The sequence below is a fragment of the Saimiri boliviensis genome, chromosome 1 (genome assembly GCF_048565385.1).
Source record: "Saimiri boliviensis isolate mSaiBol1 chromosome 1, mSaiBol1.pri, whole genome shotgun sequence".
NCBI classification, from domain to species: Eukaryota; Metazoa; Chordata; class Mammalia; order Primates; family Cebidae; genus Saimiri; species Saimiri boliviensis.
Window position 1 is genome coordinate 52,464,273 of NC_133449.1, and position 19,707 is coordinate 52,483,979.

Below are 19,707 nucleotides of genomic sequence, written 5' to 3' on the forward strand. Positions count from 1 at the left end.
GGTGTCAAGGTGATTATGACTTTCAACTGATAAGCCCTGGCTTTTCCAAGGGAGCATGGAGAAGCCACTCTGCTGTTCGTCTGTTGTATGTCAGTTCACCCAGCTTGGCCCTCCTCTTGTGATGCTGAGGGACGTGGAATCCGCATGGTCCCTTTTACACCAGAAGAAGTAATACTTTGCTGAGCTGAAGTAGAGGGATTTGATGAAACTCTTGGGAAATTGAACTCTTATACTGTGGAGGCTAAAGCAACCCCATCTTGGATGCTAATTTGCCATGCTGACTTCTGACTAACCTCAGTCCCAGGAATCCTTCTAAGGTTTCTACTTTCATATACTTACTGTAATTCTTGCCCTTGGGTCAAAACAATCTTGGCGTTATACCATAAGTCCTGCCCTTAGGCATATTCTTGCATTTCCCTGAGGGTTGGATGTCAATGTCCTACACATTCCTTCAGTGTGTATATAAGACCTGGGTGGAAAAGCCCTCAGTCTGGAGAGCAATGGCACAGGCGGCCACCATCCTGTCTTGAAGCCACCCAGAATGTGGCTTCTGTTCATCATGTTTCTTTCTGAGAAATTGGATTTGTCAGCCTCTTCCTTGGCCTTTGGAGGTGGGTTTGCAAATGGCTGCCCACTACAGAGCACATACCTTTAATAGATATATCCCAGGAGGTAACTACATGTGTAGCTGCCTAGATTTTTACAAAACTGCCTTTTCCCTATGTTTTTCAGTGTCAATAAATTTAAGTACTGAGTACTTTAGGCTAGGGCTTCTCAAACTTTAATGTTCATATGAATGTCCCGTGGTCTCATTAAAATGCAGATTCTGAGTCAGCAAGGCTGGGTTGGGGCCTGAGACTCTGCATTTCTAACCTGCTTCCAGGTTACACTGATGCTGCCGGTCACAGACCCTGCCGTGTAGCAAGATCTTAAGTACTGTAGAGTGTTCACATAGTTTGGGCTGTAATTTATCAACAAATTTCCTACTGTTGGACATTTTAGATGTTTTATTTATTTATTTTTTTTTTGTAGAGGTAGGGCCTCACTATGTTGCCCAGGCTAGTCTCAAACTCCTGACCTCAAGTGATTTTCCCATCCCAATCTCCGAAAGTGCTAGGATTACAGGCGTGAGCTACCACGCCTGGCCATTTTAGATGTTTCAGTAGAGTTTATGCTTTATTCTTACTATTATATTTTCTGTTAACATTCAGTTTTGGTTTTACCCTTAACCAATATTGAGAAAATGCTTTTCTTGGAAGTTTATCTTGTTTGGTAACAGGCTACAGACACGTAATGCACATTTCATTCCATTCAAGATGTTTCTTAAGGGGCTGCTGTGTGCCAATCTCTGCCCTAGGTGTTAGGGATACAAAGATGAACAGAATTCTGGCTCTGCAGCACATTCCTCCAGGAATCTGCAGAAGAAAATTCAGTTCATTGTGGCAAACAGAGATAGGGACGTGCCCAGGGATGGGTGTGGTGTTGAAAAATGACCTCAGAGAGAAGGAAATGCTTGATGCTGGAGCTGGGTTTAAGGATGAAAAGTAATTCACCAGGCAGATTTTTGGGTAGGATTCTAGATTCTGGGCACATCATGTGCAAAGGCACTGAAGCAACAATTTGGCACCTCCAGGTTTCTAACAGTACTTCTTTGTGCAGTGTGATAGACAAGTTTGTCACATGGAGTCACAGAATCCGAGATAAGCTGGGTGCCAGTAGGCAGATACATAGTTTTGAAAGATGGCTTTGAGGGGACAACATTGAGTTAAGGGTGTTCCAGGTAAGTGATTTCTATTAAAGGAGTGTAGTGAAAAAGAGAAATTCAGGAGGTATTATTGGCAGGCCCTAGGGATTGACTGGGGTTGAAAATGAAAGTATGGTTGACCTGCAGGTTTTCGTCTTACGTTCTGTTTAGGAATGTTGCTTGAATCGCTTCAAGATAGCAAACAAGTCATTAGTTATACAGGTCTGGGCTTAGGTAAGAGGTCCACATTAGAGAGATGGATTTGGTCTTTAGAGAGCCATTGTCACCCCTAGTCTGAAGCTTGTACTTGTCACAAAGTTGCTGGAAATGCCACGGCTTCTGCTGCCTGAAAACCCAAGAACCTGAATGCCCATGACTGCTGCAGGAGTCACATGTAGATACCTTTCCTTGCCTGTTCCTACTGCTGTCTGAAGCTTCACCAAGTCAGGGGAAGAGAAAGATGATTTCTTTCCCCTTGTCTCCCACTCTTTCTCCAGCACATCCTTAGGATCACAACTTTACGGGAAGCCAGCTGGTAAGAGAGAGTTTGGGAAATATTTGCAGGCTTGTAGTCTGATGGCAGAGTAGAACAAGAGCTAGAACACTGTCCAACTCAGTGACAGAGCAGCCTGGGGATGGAGGCCCCAGAGTCTTTCTCATACTCTCGCCACAGACTTCTTTGTTCTCTGGAGGTCCACTTTGCTGTGAACTGAGTATCTTTCTGGTCATCTCAGAAACTTCCATTTTAAATATACACAGGCCCAGGTGGCCTGCTAGTACCACTTGGCTTGACCATACATGAAGTAACCACAGAGTTGTGGTGTTTGAAAACCTTGCAGGATCTCAGTTGTTCTAACTTCTCATTTAATAACTCAGCAGATTCTCCAGCAAAGGTTTATTAATAAGGCCCTCAACACTTATTGAAACCATTTAGATAGAATTATACATAATGATAAAAATTATTGCTACACAGAATTGGAGTTAAGGAAGAGATTGTTTACAGTAGCAGAAAAAAAAATAACTTGAATGCCTGTTTAGTTTAAGATAAACAGATTTTTTTCCAAAGAAGATGGCAAAATTCTAATGGGAAAAATAAAGCGAGTAAGTAAGGAGATATGACTTCTTCCATCTGACTAAAAACTAAGTATAGTGAAGACATTATTTCTTAAATGTATGCATTTATTATAATAGTAACTCATGCCTCTATTAGTTAAGATATAACTTTTCTTTTCTTTTTTTTTTTTTTCTTTTCTGTTTTTTGAGACAGAGGCTCACCCTGTCACCCAGGCTGGAGTGCAATGTCATGATCTTGGCTCACTGCAACCTCCAGGTTCAAACGATTCTCCTGCCTCAGCCTCCTGAGTAGCTGGGATTACAGGCGCCCACCACCACGCCCAAGTAATTTTTGTATTTTTAGTAGAGATGGGGTTTTACCATGTTGGTGAGGCTGGTCTCAAACTCCTGACCTCAGGTAATCTGCACGCCTCTGCCTTTCAAAGTGCTGGGATTACAGGCATGAGCCACCACGCCCAGCCAACTTTGCTTTTAATTAGCAGTTCCTTAAACAAGACAGAATTTTATTCCTCTGTCATAGACCAGTCCAGAAGTAGAATGGCAGCTCTTGGCCCTATGGGGTTGTCCCAAGGACCCCAGCTCCTCTTGTTGTTCCACCATCCTTGAGTAATGTCCTCTCTGTGTGGTCCAGAGTGGTACATCATGTGTCCGTATTTCAGTCAGGAGGAAGAGGGGATAAAGGAGAAACCAGAGTATGCCAAGGGATGCACGTTGAGAATTGCACAAGATGCTTCTGCTCATATCCCATTGGCTAAAACTTAGTCTTGAGTCCTAGCTCCGAGGGATGCTGGGAAATGTAGTCTTCATTCTGGGAAGTGCTACACTCCACTAAAAATCCAGAGCTCTATTAAGTTGAGAGTCAGGGGAAAATGAATGTTGGCGAGACAGACCAATTTCTACTACAGTACCCCTTGGAATATTATTTAAAACTTGAAAAATTACAGATAAAATTAATTCAAGGGTAAGTAGGCAGGCATACTTAACATACTTTTCAAGAAAAGTTTTGCAAAATTGCCGTATTCTCTCTTTTTTTCTTGATGTAGCACTTCTGCTTTTAATGTAACTTTCTTTTTAAACATTTTTTATTATAGAATATTTTAACCATACACAGAAGTGGGAAGAATTCTGTAGTGAGCCCTAGTACCCATCTCCCAGTTTAATAGATTATCAGCTTAAAGTTAGTCTTATCTATTCTCCCCTGCCTTCCACTTATTCCCTTCCTGAGTTTTTGAAGCAGATATCATTTTCCCTATTTGATCTGTGGATATTTCTGTATATAGCTCTAAAAGGTAAAAGGACCTTTTGTAAAAAATAAACTTTAAAGTTTAGGGTAATTGTACTCACATGCAGTCATAAAATATAATCTAGAGAGATCTTGTGTACCCTTTACTCATTTTCTCCCATTGGGCGCATCCTGCAAAACTATAGTACCTATCACAGCTGGAATCTGATGTGGATAGTCAAGATGCAGAACGTCTCCTTCCCCACAACCTCATGTTGCCCTTTTATAGCCACACCTACCTCCCCCTCCACAACTCCTGACACTCACTAATCTGTTCTCCATTTCTATAATTTTGTCATTTGAAGAATATTAAGAATCATACAGGATGTAATATTTTGGTATCAGCTCAGCATAGTTCCCTCTAGATTCATCCACTTAGTTGCATGTAATAATAGTTCGTTCTTCCTAATTACCAGATAGTATTCCATGGTATGGATGCAACACCTAAAGGCTCTTTGAAAACCATAATGCTCCTAACTCTCCCCTCTCTTTGCCCCCACTGCTCTCTTCCCCTCTCTTCACAGCAATGCCAAGTGAGTACACCTATGTGAAACTGAGAAGTGATAGCTCGAGGCTTTCCCTGCAATGGTACACCCGAGCTCAAAGCAAGATGAGAAGGCCCAGCTTGTTGTTAAAAGATATTCTCAAGTAAGTACCGCCCCTGGGACTGTGGATCCCCCTGCTTTGGGTCAACTGTGTAGAAGTAGGAGAAAAATTCAGTGACAGCCCTAAAGATGGCTTATGTTGGAGGGCCATGCTTAGTCAAAGGCACATCTGAGTAAAGAGTGAGTGCACAGCTGGAGTTGGCCTGTGCAGCTGGCTGGATTCGGTAAGTGCACAGTGCCCGGTAGCTCTTGGGCTCTGTACCTTGGCTTGGATGCCTGGGAGAGCAACTCTCACCGTGCACTGCTCTTCATGCCCTTATTTAACAAAAGAGGGCTTTTCCCTTAGCTATTGTAAGTTAATCTAAAATATGGTTAATTAAATTTCCCTGAAGGCACTTGAATACTATTAAATATTGAATACTAAAAACTATGACAGGTGTTTGGCCCAGGTCACCCTTATATCCTAATAAGTGGTAGAATTAATCAAGGAGGAACTTAGCAGGGTTTTTTCCCCTACATATATACCAGTGAAACTCAGTTGAAAATTGCCCTTTTTTCATATCTAAAGATAGAAATCCAACCTTGCAATCTCGTCTTCTGTCTCACTTTACTGACTTAGGAGGTGTAGGAGAAAAGGAAATTTCTAAGAATAAGGTATGTCATATTCAGCCTCCCTTTAGTCACCAGCTAATATTTATTGAGGTCCACCATGTGCCTGACATTGTGCTGGGCGTTGGCCACAAGGCAGCAGGTGGGATAGACCCGTGCCCTGTGCTGCTTAGGCTGTGGGTGAGGCGGACTTGCGCCGGGAATTAAGGCACAGTCTGATATATGCCACAGACACTGGGCTTGCCTTCACACCCTTTTCTTTCTTTTTTTTTAAAAAAATCAGAACAAAGGAAGTATATGCACTGAATGTAACACCTTTTCTGGGGCTGGAGAGAAGAATAGGTAATACTAGGTTTACAAGATTAAAAATTCAAAGATTAAATTAGAGTCTCAGTGAAACATCTCATCCCTACTCCTCATTTCCCCTCCATACTTAAAGATAACCAGTGTCACCAGTTTCTTGTGTGTGTGTGTCTGTGTGTGTGTGTGTACACATGTGTACTCTGCCATGCCCCCTGCCCAAACCCACTTTTTTACACAAATTGATAGCATCTTGTTTACTTATCATTATACACAATCCCAGGGAAGAATTAAGATGCTTGTCCAAGTTGTCATGGGAAGCCTGTTTAAATGAGAATTTTAAAGTCTTAGAAACACTCCCAGCAACACTTCATTGTATTCTCATCCTCAAATATTAAGAAATATTTTGCATCTATTACATATCATTACATATAGTATGTTACACTAGATGCTTTTTTTTTTTTGAAAAAACAAAAAAACTGCCCTTTCTTTAGAAAATGGATTGTTTTCTCCTTAATTATTCCTTGTATTTGTTCTTTCAAGAACAGAATTGTTTAAAGCAGTGGTTCTTAAACTTTGGTTGAAACTTTTTAGCTCGTAGTTTGTGTCACTGGAGAGCTTACTAAAAATGAGATTTCTAAAACTAAGACCAGACTCAGTTCTTTCTCCAAGTCCTGTGTGTGTGTGTGTGTGTGTGTGTGTGTGTGTTAAACTATATAATAGTATGAATTTATCAGATCTTTACAAATATTTTTTAGGTCAACTTAAGGGTAACTAATGGTTCTGTCTCATTTCACAGTCAGCTTCACTTCTGAGTAGAATTCTTTAGAAGTACTATGAATAGACTGTTTCTGTTTCTTTTCTCTCTCTTTTTTTTTTATTTTTGTTTCTGAGACGGAGTTTCGCTCTTATTACCCAGGCTGGAGTGCAATGGCGCGATCTCGGCTCACCGCAACCTCTGCCTCCTGGGTTCAGGCAATTCTCCTGCCTCAGCCTCCCGAGTAGCTGGGATTACAGGCACACGCCACCATGCCCAGCTAATTTTTTGTATTTTTAGTAGAGACGGGGTTTCACCTTATTGACCAGGATGGTCTCGATCTCCTGACCTCGTGATCCACCCGCCTCCGCCTCACAAAGTGCTGGGATTACAGGCTTGAGCCACTGCTCCTGGCCCTCTCTCTTTTTTTTTTAAGGATTGACAGAGTTTTAAAATCGCAAAAGTTTGAAACCAAGAATTATAGTTCAAATCTATTACTTGATTTTAAGTTCAAGAATTGGCATTGTGATTCAGATTTTTTTACAGTGCTCTTGCAAAGAAATTTTTTTTCTGTGTTGCTTATAGCAATGACTCATAAATGACCACTTTATCTTGTCAGGAAAATAGGAAATGGCCCTTCCCTTTCACCCCGACATCAACTTAAAGATTGTAGTTTTACGCTGCATAGCAGGCAAACTCATTTAGGATTCCATTTTCAGTTTCACATTGTGTCTTATTCTCACATGACAAATCGTAATACCTAATTGGTTTTTTTCCAGATGTACATTGCTTGTGTTTGGAGTGTGGATTCTTTATATCCTCAAGTTAAATTATACTACTGAAGAATGTGACATGAAAAAAATGCACTATGTGGACCCTGACCGTGTAAAGGTTAGATATCCCATTGGTGTGGTTTAAATGAAAACATTGCCAAGCATATGCTTAAACTATAATATCATTAATCTACCGTGTTACAAATATATGTTAATAAAAGTTTGAACACAGAGGGGCAACTACTTAATCTCAGCACTCTAAAACCAAACATAAAACTAACTACTCCACAGTATCCTCCTCCCATTTACTGCAGCTGGAGTGTGGGGCGAGGTGGGCTCAACCCAATAGGCTCTAGGGCCCCTGTTGTGGAGTTAATTTGCCCTGATGCTGTCTACTTACATATTCTTAAAGTAAACAACAAAGAAATTCTCTTTTTTCTTTTCTCCCTCTTTTTTTTTTTTTTTTTTTTTTGATTCAGGGTCTCACTCTGCACCCAAGGTTGAGTGCAGTGGCAAGAACACAGCCATCTCAGCCTCCCCAGTAGCTGGGACCACAGGCATGCACCACCATGCCTGGCTAATTTTTCATTTTTTTGTGGAGATGGGGTCTTACCATGCTGCCTAGGCTGATCTTGAGCGAGGCTCAAGCTATCCTTCCACCTCGGCCTCATAAAGTGCTGGGATTACAGATGTGAGCCACCATGCCTGGCCAGAAACTCTGTTAATATCACCTGTCCTTTCTGTGTTTTGTTTTTAATTTTAATGAATTCACATTGCATTGCAAGATTTTTCTTTCAGCTTACATTTATGTTCCCAAATCAAGTGACATATCAAATGCTAATTTCAATAATGATTTTAGTGGCTAGATTATCCTATTAATGTTTAGCCCAGGATGGAAGAAGAGATAACTTTAAATAAGGTAGCATGAGAGGCATGATAACTGACATGTATGGATGCTTTTTATGTATTATCTCATTTAGTCATTATGCCTAGAAGATATCCCAGGATCATCTCCATCTTACAGATGATGGCTTGGAAGTTTGAGCTGCTCACCCAAGTTCATGTCTAGTTTAGCTCGCTAGTTTAGTTAATGTAGTTTAGTGCTTCTATATGCCAGGAACTGTTCTAAAAGTGTATTAGCAATAGTAGTTCATTTAACTCTTGTCGCATTCCTGGGGATTTAAGTGCTACAATCATACCCATCTCACAGCTGGGGAAACTGAGGAGCAGGGAGATTTAGGGTCACCTGCAGCAGTGCATGGTGCATGGTGAAGCCAGGGCTTGAAGTCAGTGGTGTGGTTTCAGAGTCTGATCTCCTGACCACTCTGCTCTCTGCCCGGGTAAGGAGTGTCCACAGAGAAGACCAAAATTAAAAGCAGCATGGTGCAGAAAGGAAAGAGCTTAAATATTTTACCTCGATTCAAATCTAACTGTCAATTAGTAATGGTGAAACCCTAGGCAGGTGACTTGTTTTGAGTCCCAGTTTTGTCAGCTGTGAAAAGTAGAAGTTGAGTAAGATAGTATACACGAAATTCCTTTCTTGGTCCTGATTTTTATTCATATGTTTCTACTTTAATTTGTACATCCTTTGAAATGCCTCCAATTTTTTCGTGATACAGACAGGTATAAACAAGTAAATGAGGAGCTCAATTAGTAAAGGCATAGCTTGGCTTCTGCAAAACTATTGAGTCTTGGGGGTCTTGCTGGTTGCAGGGCCAGCCTTCCCAGCATAGGTGTCCTCAGGTGTCTGCTGGCTCATGTCATTGCATCAGCTTAACACATCTGCTTTGGTTGAGTGGGATGTCTCCAGTACCCTCTGCTCAGGTTTCCCTCTCCTCCTGGTGTGTCTGGCCTTGCAGACATACCCCCCTCTTACCCCACCAACCCCCCAGTCCTTTACAATTCCAAGGCCCTTCACAGCTCTCTTGGCTCTCTTGGATAAAAGTTTTAGACATCCTGTCTCTGTTTCTGTCTCCTGAGAAAGTCTTTGCATGATGACACTTGGTATGGCGTACTGCTGGGCTGGGAACTCTTCCCTTTGTTTCTTTGCTGCCCTTCTCCACCTTGTCTTGCATCTTCTTTTTCCTGTCCATTACCATCTGACCAACTGTAAAGTGATTGTTCTAAAGTCTGAGGCAGTTGAGGAGAGAGGTGAGCTCTCCTGTACAAGGACTAAGCATACTATTCCACAGGCACAGGGTGGAGAAGGTGTATTTTAGTAATATCTTGGGGGAAATCAACTTCGTAGTTCTACTGTCCAGTCAGGGCTATCTGTGTCAACCTGTGCTGCCTGTGATCATTTTGAATTTAAGCCACATGGTCTGCTTGTCTCTGCTGTCGTCAGTCAAGTGCTCTGGTTGTTAGGCTGTTACTTGTTACGTCTTCCCCAAGAAATCTTAGTGATTTCTGAGAATGACCAGAGTAGAAACTCAAGATCCCCTCCCAGAGGAATCATGGAAGGGATAGAAACATCTGTGTAGCTTTAAGGAGAGCAGACCTGGTGCAGGGCATGTGGTGGCCAGTGTCAGTGAGCCAAAGGTTCAGGCTGTGGAAGGATGGGCTGGTCTAGGTGGCCTTAATGGCAGAGCTCTGTATCAGGGGATAGCAGCCAAGCTCAAAGGAGAAAGGTTTGACAGCCCTGAGCATCCAAAGATGGGATAAACGGACCACCTTTGTGGTGACTCTGGAGGTCTTTAAGAAAGCCAGGGGTCTGGCCAGGCATGGTGGCTCACGCCTATAATCTCAGCACTTTGGGAGGCCGAGGTGGGAGGATCACCTGAGGTCAGGAGTTCGAGACCAGCCTGGCCAACATAGTGAAACCCCATCTCTACTAAAAATACAAAACTTAGCCGGTTGTGGTGGCAGGCACCTGTAATCTCAGCTCTTCAGGAGGCTGAGGCAGGAGAATCACTTGAAACTGGGAGGGAGAAGTTGCAGTGAACTGATAGGGCACCACTGCACTCCAGCCTAGGCGACAAAAGTGAACCTCCTTCTCAAAACAAAACAAAACAAAACAAAAGCCAGCGGTCCTGTAGGTAGAATTCAGACATCAGACAGGGAGGGGCTCAGGAGTCTTTCTGATCCCTACCAGGACTGAGATACTGTGGTTCTCTGCAATTTGCCAGTGTCTGACTGGAAAAATGGAGGCTGGTTTCATAACCTGGGGCTTTCCCTGTTCTGAATTCTGGGTAGAGTTGTCTCGACGGGAAGGAGTCTCAAAGAACACCTGCATGCAGCCCTGCCAGTCCCCAACTCATTGACTTTCTGACTGAACCTCACTGGTATTTCCAAGCTCCTCTGAAGCTTGCCAGATTCCATCGGTATTATCCTAATTCAGGTGAGCCTCTCTTCCTGCCATCTAAAGTATAAGTAACTTAAGAGTAGGGACTGTGTCTGTAAAAATATGTGGTTCCTGGTATTCCAAGGAAAGGCGTAGTGAGCCAGGGCTGCCTTTAGGGTCCCCTGCTCTTCCCGCTGCCCTGGTTGTGTGTCTCTCACCTGCCTTCCTGCATCCAGGCATGCCCCACTGTGGCTGGAGTAGTTGTATTCTACAGTTTGAATCTAATGTGTTGTTTTCCTCCTTAAAACTCTTTGGCACCTCTCCATTACCTTCAGGAAAATATCCAGACTCTCAGTCTGGCCCATGAGACCATTCGTGACTTGGTTTCTCCAGCCTCTTTGTGCCACCTCATTGTCCCAGCACTGTGTACTTTAGGCATACTCAGCCCCTCACAGGTCCTTGAGTGAAACTCTTCTTTCCTTTTCTCTCTCTCTTTCTTTTTTTTTTTTTTTTTTTTTGAGACAGTCTCACTCTGTCGCCCAGGCTGGAGTGCAGTGGCGCAATCTCAGCTCACTGCAACCTTCGCCTCCTTGGTTCAAGCGATTCTCCTTCCTTAGCCTCCCAAGTAGCTGGAATTACAGGCATGCGCCACCATGCATAGCTAATTTTTGCATTTTTAGTGGAGATGGGGTTTCACCATGTTGGTCAGGCTGGTCTCGAACCTCTGACCTCAGGTGATCTGCCCACCTCAGCCTCTCAAAGTGCTAGGATTATAGGTGTAAGCCACCACACCCGACCTCTTTTCTTTTCTTTTCAATAGGACCTCACTGTCACCTAGGCTGAAGTGCAGTGGCCCAATCGTTGCCCACTGCAGCCTCAACTTTTCAGGCTCAAGCAGTCCTCCCACTTCAGCTTCCTGAGTAGCTAGGCCTATAGCATGCACCACCATACCTGCCATATATGTATATAATTTTTTTTTTTTTTTTTTTGGTAGAGACAAGGTCTTACTATGTTTCCCAGGCTGGTCTTAAACTCCTGGACTCAAGTGACTCAAGTGATCCTGCTGTCTTGGCCTTCCAAATTACTGGGATTATAGGCATGAGCCACCATGCCCTGCCCTCAAAACATTTTTATTGAGGTATAATTAACACACCATATAGTTTACCCATTTAAAGCATACAGTACAGCCAGTCATGGTGGCTCCTGTCTGTAATCCCAGATTTTTGGGAGGCTGAAGCGGGAGGATCACTTGAGGCCAGGAGTTTGACACAAGCCTGGGCAACATACCAAGACATCATCTCTACTAAAAAGAAAAACATTAGCTTTGTGTGGTGGCTCTTAACTGTAGTCCTAGCTACTCCAGGACTAAGATGGAAGGATGGCTTGAGCCCAGGAGTTTGAGATTACAGTGAGCTATAATCATGCCACTGCACTCCAGCCCATACAACAGAACAGAATAAGACACTAAGAAAAAGAAAGGGATACAGTGCAATGGTTTTGTGCAATACACTATGGTTTTAGTGGTTTACAGAATTGTGCAACCATCACCATGATGCAAATTTAGAAGGTTTTTAAAAGAAACTTCATATCCATTAGCAGTCACTCCCTATTTCACCCTCCCACGAGTTATAGGCAACCACGAATCTACTTTCTTTCTCTATAGATTTGCCTATTATGGACATTTCATATAAATGGAGTCATCCATTTCATGGTCTCTTGTGACTGGATTCTTTCACTTAGAATAATGTTTCAATGTACACCCATGTTGTAGCATGTATCAGTACTTTATTATTATTTCTGGATAATATCTCATTGTATGGACATACACATTTTGTTTATCCATTCATCAGGACATTTGGGTTGTCTCCACTTTTGGTTATTATGAATAATGTTGCTGTGAATGTGTGTATGTGTTTGTGTACCTGTTTTCAGTTCTTTTATGTATATACTAGGAATACAGTTGCTGAGTCAGATGGTAACTGTGTTTTGCGTTTTGAGGATCTGCCAAGCTTTTTTCAAAATGGTTGCATCATTTTACGTTCTTGTGAGTAATGTACCAGAGTTTCAGTTTCTCCACATCTTCATCAACATTTGTTATTGTCTTTCCTTTTTTACTACTGCTGTCCTGAAAGACGTTATGTAATATCTCGTTGTGTTTTTGATTTCTTGTTCCCTGATAGCTAATGATGCTGAGCATCTTTTCCATGTGCTCATTGAGCATTTGTATGTCTTCTTTGGAGGAATGCCTGTTCAGATCCCTTTCCCATTTTTAATTGGGTTATTTGACTCTTTATTCTTGAATTGTAAGAGTTCTGTTTTCTGGATACCAGTCCCCTATATCTGGCATGTGATTTTCAAGTCTTTTCTCCACCCCCTAAGTTGTCTTTTCACTTTCTTGATATTAACATTTTTAGCACAAAAGTCTTTAATGCTGATGAAACCCAATTTACCTATTTTTCCTTTGGTCATTTGTGCTTCTTGTGTCATATCTAAGAAACCATTGCTTAGTCCTAAGTTTTCTTGTCATATGTTTATAACATATTCCCTCTTACATTTAGGTCTTTGATCCATTTTGTATTAACTTTCGTATATGAAATATTAATCCATTTTCACTACCTATAAAGACATACCTGAGACTGGGCAATTTACAAAAGAGGTTTAATTGCATTTACAACTCCACGTGGCAGGGGAAGCCTCACAATCATGGTGGAGCAAGTCACGTCTTACATGAATAGCAGCCAGTAAAAGAGAGAAACTGTGTGGGGAAACTCCCATTTTTAAAACCAGCAGATCTCATGAGACCCATTCACTATCACACAAAGAGCATGGGAAAGACCAGCCCATGATTCAGTCATCTAGCATTGGGTCTCTCCCACAACACATGGGAATTATAAGATGAGATTTGCGTGAGGACACAGCCAAACCTTATCAGTGTGAGGTCAGGGTCCAGGGTCATTCTTTTGCACGTGGTTCTCCAGTCATCCCAGCACCATTTGTTGAAAAGAACTTTCCTCTGTTTGCTGCATTCTTTCTTTCTTTGCTGCCTTGAGCCTTTCCCTGCCCTTTACCCTTCCGTTACTCATATTTTAAGTCAAATTTCGGCTTGGGGTTGCCCCTTCTAAGAGGCTAACCCTGATCATCCCTCTCTGTATGTGAGAGAGCCACTTCGTGCATTAATTCTGATGTTTATCATTGTAGGATTTCAGCTGTTCATCTTCCCCACTTGTCTTCCAGGCCAGCTCTTGGGAGACAGGGGTTGCATGCTCAACGTTTTATATTAGTTAATAGGCACTTATGTATATTAGACTTTGGGGGGAGGGGGAGCTAGCACTTGAATCACAGAGCAATCTTCCGTTATCTATGGGCTCTAGACTGTACAGAAAATCCAGCTGTAACATGTAATTCTTACATTCAGTAATGCACCTTAGTTTTAATGTAAGCAACAGGACTGATAGTTCCGTTCAACCCTAAACATCCACTGGTAGACAGGGAAAACCCCAGCACCCACTCCCTGCTGCTTGTCCCTGAACCATGGAATGTAAGTCCTTTCATTAGGCCACCGGGCCAATTTTTAGACCTCAGTTCGTGGCTGGACCAGTAGCAGCCTTCACAGATGCCAGTGTCCTGCCTTGATGGACTTCAGTGAGGATTCCTGACCAATCACTGACAAGGGGGGCGGGAGGACCTCTGATGGGGAAGTCACCCTCCCTGGTCCCACACCTGCCTGGAGAAGGAGCCAAAGCCACCTAAGCAAAACTGAGCAGCATCCCACAGTGTCCATCTACCATGTCACCCCAGTGCTGAGCAATTTCTAAAAGGTTCCTTTTTCTATTATTTTTAAAAAACCCAAAAATTCAAGTAATACAGAAACAAATAAAGGGGGAAATCCCTTGTAATTTTTCATAGGGAAAGAGGAAGGAATGGGGGCAGTCATGTAGTCAAACATGTTTGTAAAACTCCGTGAGTTTGAAATTAGTAAAATGCAAAGTGAAAGCCTGCTGTAACTATGGTGGAATTGAGAGTGTCTTATTCTGTTACTAGAGAATTTTTTTTAAGTCGCTTTTTAATATTTTTGACCTTGTTAAAATGCTCCACTTTTCAAAATGGTCCTGCCAGGATGTCCCGCTTCCTTCCACGCAGAAAAGGTGGTTTGTGCAGAAGTGCAGACCTCAGAAGGCTTTGCACATGAGAGGAACAGCAAGAGTTGCCTATCAGGGAGGATTTGGGATGGAGGGATCACAGGATACGGGACGGAAAATGAGACAGGGCCAGATAGTGGAAGGCCTTGAATGCTACACTAAGCACGAAGCAGCTCCTTAATTTGGTATCTGGTTGTGTGCTGTTGAAGCAAGAACAGAGTGGAGGACGTGCCCCATGTGGCCCTCGTGTTTTGAGTGGCTGTGAGATGGAGTTTGGTGTGAGCTCTCTATGAAGAAAACCAGGCAGTCAGTGGAGATTTGATCTGGACAGATTTGAATTCTCATGGATGTAGATTGGCAGAAGAAGGCCTCAGAGCCGTAAGAGTGGGGCCCTGTTAGCTCTGTTGGTTCCACTTAGCAACTCACAGTGTGAGTGGGACCCTGCCAGCCCTGCTAGACTGTTAGTATTGTCTGTTAGCATTGTCTGGTGGCACTGGTCCCGGCCTGCATTACTGCAGCAGAGGAAATGTGGCCGTAGCAGTTGTGGGTTTTGTATTTTCTATTTAAATATGTCCCTTAATGTGCCAGTTGTTAAAAAGTGTGGTTCAGATGTGAAATTGCACTTAAAAGAAGTTTGAGGAGAGATGAGGGCACGCTGATGTCTGTTTCAGTTTGAGCTATGTGTAGCAGCATTTTGAACTTGGCCCTCTCTCCTCGCTGAGAGCTAAAGGCCACTTATCACCCTGCGGACGGCATTACATGCAGTTAATTATGGCCAAGTGGACTCAGCCACTTCCTCGTCATCTTCTCTCAGACTCTACAGACCTACACCGTACCTTTAAAGGAAGCAGGGCCCTCCCTGTTGAGGCATGCGGTGAGCCCAGGCACCAGCACCTCCAAACCGAGTCCATTCTCTCCTTAGTACTGCTTCCCTCTTTGCAGGTCTTCCTGGGATGTCTTAGAGGTAAGAAAACTGAAGCCTCTACCTGGGGAGAAATGCTTTACCAAGATGATACTGCTAGTTCATCTAGAACTGAGTCCAGCCTCCACATCTCCTGATTATTTTTTTTCTAACACTTGATAGGCAAGATTTACTCCTTTGAAGCCTACTGTTTGATAAGTATTAATAAATGTATGCAGCCACACCTCTGTTACCACAGTCTCGCTTTAGCACATTCCCATGGCCCAAGCAAGTTCCCTGGAACCCCTCTGCAGTCAGTCCCCACCCTCATCCCTCAGCCCCAGGCTGCCCCCACCTGGTTGAGTTTATACTGTAGTGTTCTTTCTGTGACTTGGTTATTTATTTTTTTTTCTGCTTTTAACTGGGTAAAAGTTATAACTTAAATGTGAGTAAAATATGTCAATAACTTGACCCTCAGTTACTGTCCTTGTGTGATATCATACAAGTCTCCACACATGCCAGGCACTGGGCAAAATGCTTTGGGCATCAGAGCAACCTGGAAGAGACAGCACCGGAGTTTACAGGTGTGGGAAACGAAAGCTCTACAGGGAACTGATGCCTCCAGATCATGTGATCCCACATCGCCTTAACTCCAGACATGAGTTTTCTTTCAATCTGAATGCTCTACCCTGTTCTGGATTAAAAAAAAAAAAAAAACAATAATAAGGGCAATAGAACATTGCCTTATACTATGAATTATGCTGCTTGTATTTCTGAGAAGGGTTTTTCCCAAAATTTCAGAGTGGAAATGAAAGTGGGGATTTTGCTTAGGAAAATTACTCTGTTTTTAATACTCTTCTGTGAATTTCACATGATGTTTTTCCTGACACATTGCCACAGCATTAACAATTGGCACTACCAGATTATCTACTTAGTCTTTTTTTTTTTTTTTTTTTTTTTTTTTGAGGCAGAGTTTCGCTCTTGTTACCCAGGCTGGAGTGCAATGGCGCGATCTCGGCTCACCGCAACCTCCGCCTCCTGGGTTCAGGCAATTCTCCTGCCTCAGCCTCCTGAGTGGCTGGGATTACAGGCACGTGCCACCATGCCCAGCTAATTTTTTGTATTTTTAGTAGAGACGGGGTTTCACCATGTTGACCAGGATGGTCTCGATCTCTTGACCTCGTGATCCACCCGCCTCGGCCTCCCAAAGTGCTGGGATTACAGGCTTGAGCCACCGCGCCCGGCCCCTATCTACTTAGTCTTAATCATGGGCAACCTGCAAGCTCAGCCCAGAAGATGTTAAAAACTGAATCCTTTGTTTTTGTCCCTGGATTTGAGACGAGTGGGAGTCCATGTATTTTACGAGGAGTCCGTGTATTTTACGAGAAAGTCGCCAGCACCTGGCTGCCCAGGGAGCCTTATCTGGATGAATGCCATCTGGGCCCCAGCTGCCTGAGGCCTTCCTGGGAGCTCTGGCGCCGCCTGCAGGGGAAGACGGCCTGGTCACACTGCCTGCTCTTCCTCACTCATACAAGGCGAGCGCTGAAGGTGGGGCGCTCCCCTTGAGGCATTTTCTTCTGAGCTATAAGCCACAGGCAAGCAGTGGAGGGGGAGGAGAGCAGCTGAGACAAGTGTCGGTTCAACTCACTTAAAGATGTAGGACAAGCTCTGAGGAAGCCCCCAAGACAATGATATCTGGTTGTGTGCCACTGAAGCAAGAACAGAAACCATCCAGAGTGGAGGACATGGCCTGTGTGGTCCTTGTGTTAGTGGCTGTGAGATGGAGTTCCGTGTGAGCTCTCTACAAAGAAAGTCCTGTCTCCAGGCAGGCAGTGGAGAGTTGTTAAACGAGCTGAAACAAAAGAAGATGAGGAATTGCTGTGGCTTTAGCTGTTGCCAGCGGCACGTAAAACACTCACTCAGGATTGACTTACCGCATCTGCTGTGAGTTAGGCGCAAGGAGGGGTCACAGTCAGAGGTGACTATGAGACATGTGCCCTGCCCACAGTATAGAAAATTAAGTTGGAAGCCTGAAATTGACCTCTTGGTGAGAATGGAAGTGGAATGAAATTTTACTCCTTTCTAGATGAAGCTTCTGAAGAGGAGACCTGGCAGCCCCGCGAGCGTGCAGCTCACTCACGCACCTCTTTCTAGTCCTGTGGCCACCGGTGAGCTTCTCCAGGTCCCTCTTGCCACTTCTCAGATGTTCCTTTCTGTCCTAGGAGATTTGTAAAACTTTACGCTTAGGATATGATTCTTAGTGGAGAATTAGACCTTTAGGTCTCTCAAAATTGCCATTCATGACCTTCAGGCCTGAGGTTTAGAGATGAATGTGCAGTGTGAATAGCTGCTCTTTGTGTCCTGCCTCCCCCAGCTTGGCATGAAGCACCAGAGCATCGCTTGCTGGAGGCCTGGCCAGAGATGAGCCCCTCCATTTGCTGGCTCGGGGGCTCAGGGTCATGGCAGATTCCTTGCTTGGCTTTCCCATGGATTCCTCATCAAGATGCCAATTCGTATTTAAACGTTTGTTCTCAGTGGTGGTGTTTGTGTGTGCTGATTTCTGTCCGAAGAAGCTGTTGTTTTAGGAGCCAGGGAAGGACTCAGCCTAGATTGCTGTGCTAGCTCAGACCTCTTACAAAGTGAAGATGCTAATGACTGTCTTTTAAGGTGCCATAGTTATCATGAGGGTAAACGGAGGCAGTGGTTATGCATGGTGTCTGCAGCAGCGTTTTTGAAGCTCAAAAAATATCATTTCCTTTTTCAGAAATTGGGCCAGATCCTTGGGATGTAGACAGTGATATCATGGGTGTCAACAATTTGGCAAAGCTATAATATGTTAAATGTTTCTGCCGTAATTGGATAGATGCATTCCTTAAAAAAATGTATTAAGCAAAAATTAGAAAATAAAAATAACGAGGCCTTAAGGAAAAACATAGGTGGGGGCAAACATTTAAACCTATACCACAGTAATAATCCTCATAATGATACTGACAAAGTTGAAAAGATATATTAAATTCCTAATAATAAATATCCCAGTAAATATAGGATCTCACACACACACCTTCTGCCTGTAAGAAGGTAGTGAATAGGAGGGGTAGCTCAGGGCCAAGGCTGCTAAATACGGAGACAAGGGCAAAAAAGCACAAAGATTAGGGAGAACTACCTGACAGAGGTTCTGAGAAGCATTTGTCCAGCTGAGCCAAGAGGAAGACTGGGGTGAATGGACACATGTACCATATTCCCCCAAGGTTGTGTTTCGGTTTGTTTTTTTTTTTTCTGAGACAGCGTCTCTGTCTGTCACCCAGGCTGGAGTATGGTGGCACAGTCATGACTCACTGAAGCCTGTCTCTGTCTGTCACCCAGGCTGGAGTATGGTGGCACAGTCACGACTCACTGAAGCCTCAACGTCCCAGGTCGAGGATCACTTGAGACTCATGCCTCAGACTCCCATGTAGCTGGGGCCACAGGAGCATACCGCCACACCTGGCCTATTTTTCAAATTTTTTTGGTAGAGATGAGATCTCACTATGTTGCCCAGGATGGCCTCGAACCCCGGAGCTCAAGTGATCCTCTCACCTTGACCTCCCAAAGTGCTGAGCTAATAGGTGTAAGCCACCACACTGCCTTTCCTCTGAGGTTTGTTGCTTTCAGCTGGGCTAATGAACTTGAGATTTAGCAGCAGCTCTTGGCTGAGACGAAACATTAAAATGTGTAAGAAAATGCAGACTAGGAAAATGCTTTGAAACCAATGCAATTTCTATGTTAAGGGGACATTGTTCCCTGATTCTGTTTAAGGTAATTTGCATTCTAGGCTGTGTGAAGCTCTGTACCTCAACTGATAAATAAGCCTATTCATCATCCTGCTAGATGAGAATCTGATATATGAAACCTTTTTTTTTAATCATGGTAAAAAAAAAACACACACATAAAATTTACCGTCATAATTATTTTTAAATGTACAATTTGGCAGTGTTAAGTATATTTGCACTCTTGTGAAACAAATTTCTAGAACACTTTCATCTTGTAAAACCGAAACTCTGTACTCATTAAATAGCTTCCCTTTTTCCTCTCTCCTCGACCTGGTAACCACCTTTCTTACCTGTTTTTATGAATGTAACTACTTTAGATACCTCGTATAAATCAGGTCATATAGTATTTGGCTCTTTGTGACTGCCTTTGCTTAGCACAGCATCCTCAAAGTTTAACCATGTTGTAGCATATATCAGAATGTTATGAAACATGA

General features: G+C 43.3%; 1 protein-coding gene across 3 annotated transcripts in view; it reads left to right on the forward strand.

The window, feature by feature from the left end:
* The window catches only part of ST3GAL5 (ST3 beta-galactoside alpha-2,3-sialyltransferase 5), a 60,872-nt gene that overhangs the window by 21,774 nt on the left and 19,391 nt on the right, over positions 1-19,707 (forward strand). For 2 of the 3 annotated variants that reach the window (XM_010330367.3, XM_010330368.3), the window contains exons 2-3: positions 4,625-4,748; positions 7,151-7,262. In XM_010330367.3, coding sequence (XP_010328669.1) covers positions 4,625-4,748; positions 7,151-7,262 — 236 coding nt within the window. Of the gene's footprint in view, positions 1-4,624; positions 4,749-7,150; positions 7,263-17,551; positions 17,633-19,707 lie in introns of those variants that run through there. The other variant, XM_039460556.2, reaches the window with a different exon arrangement.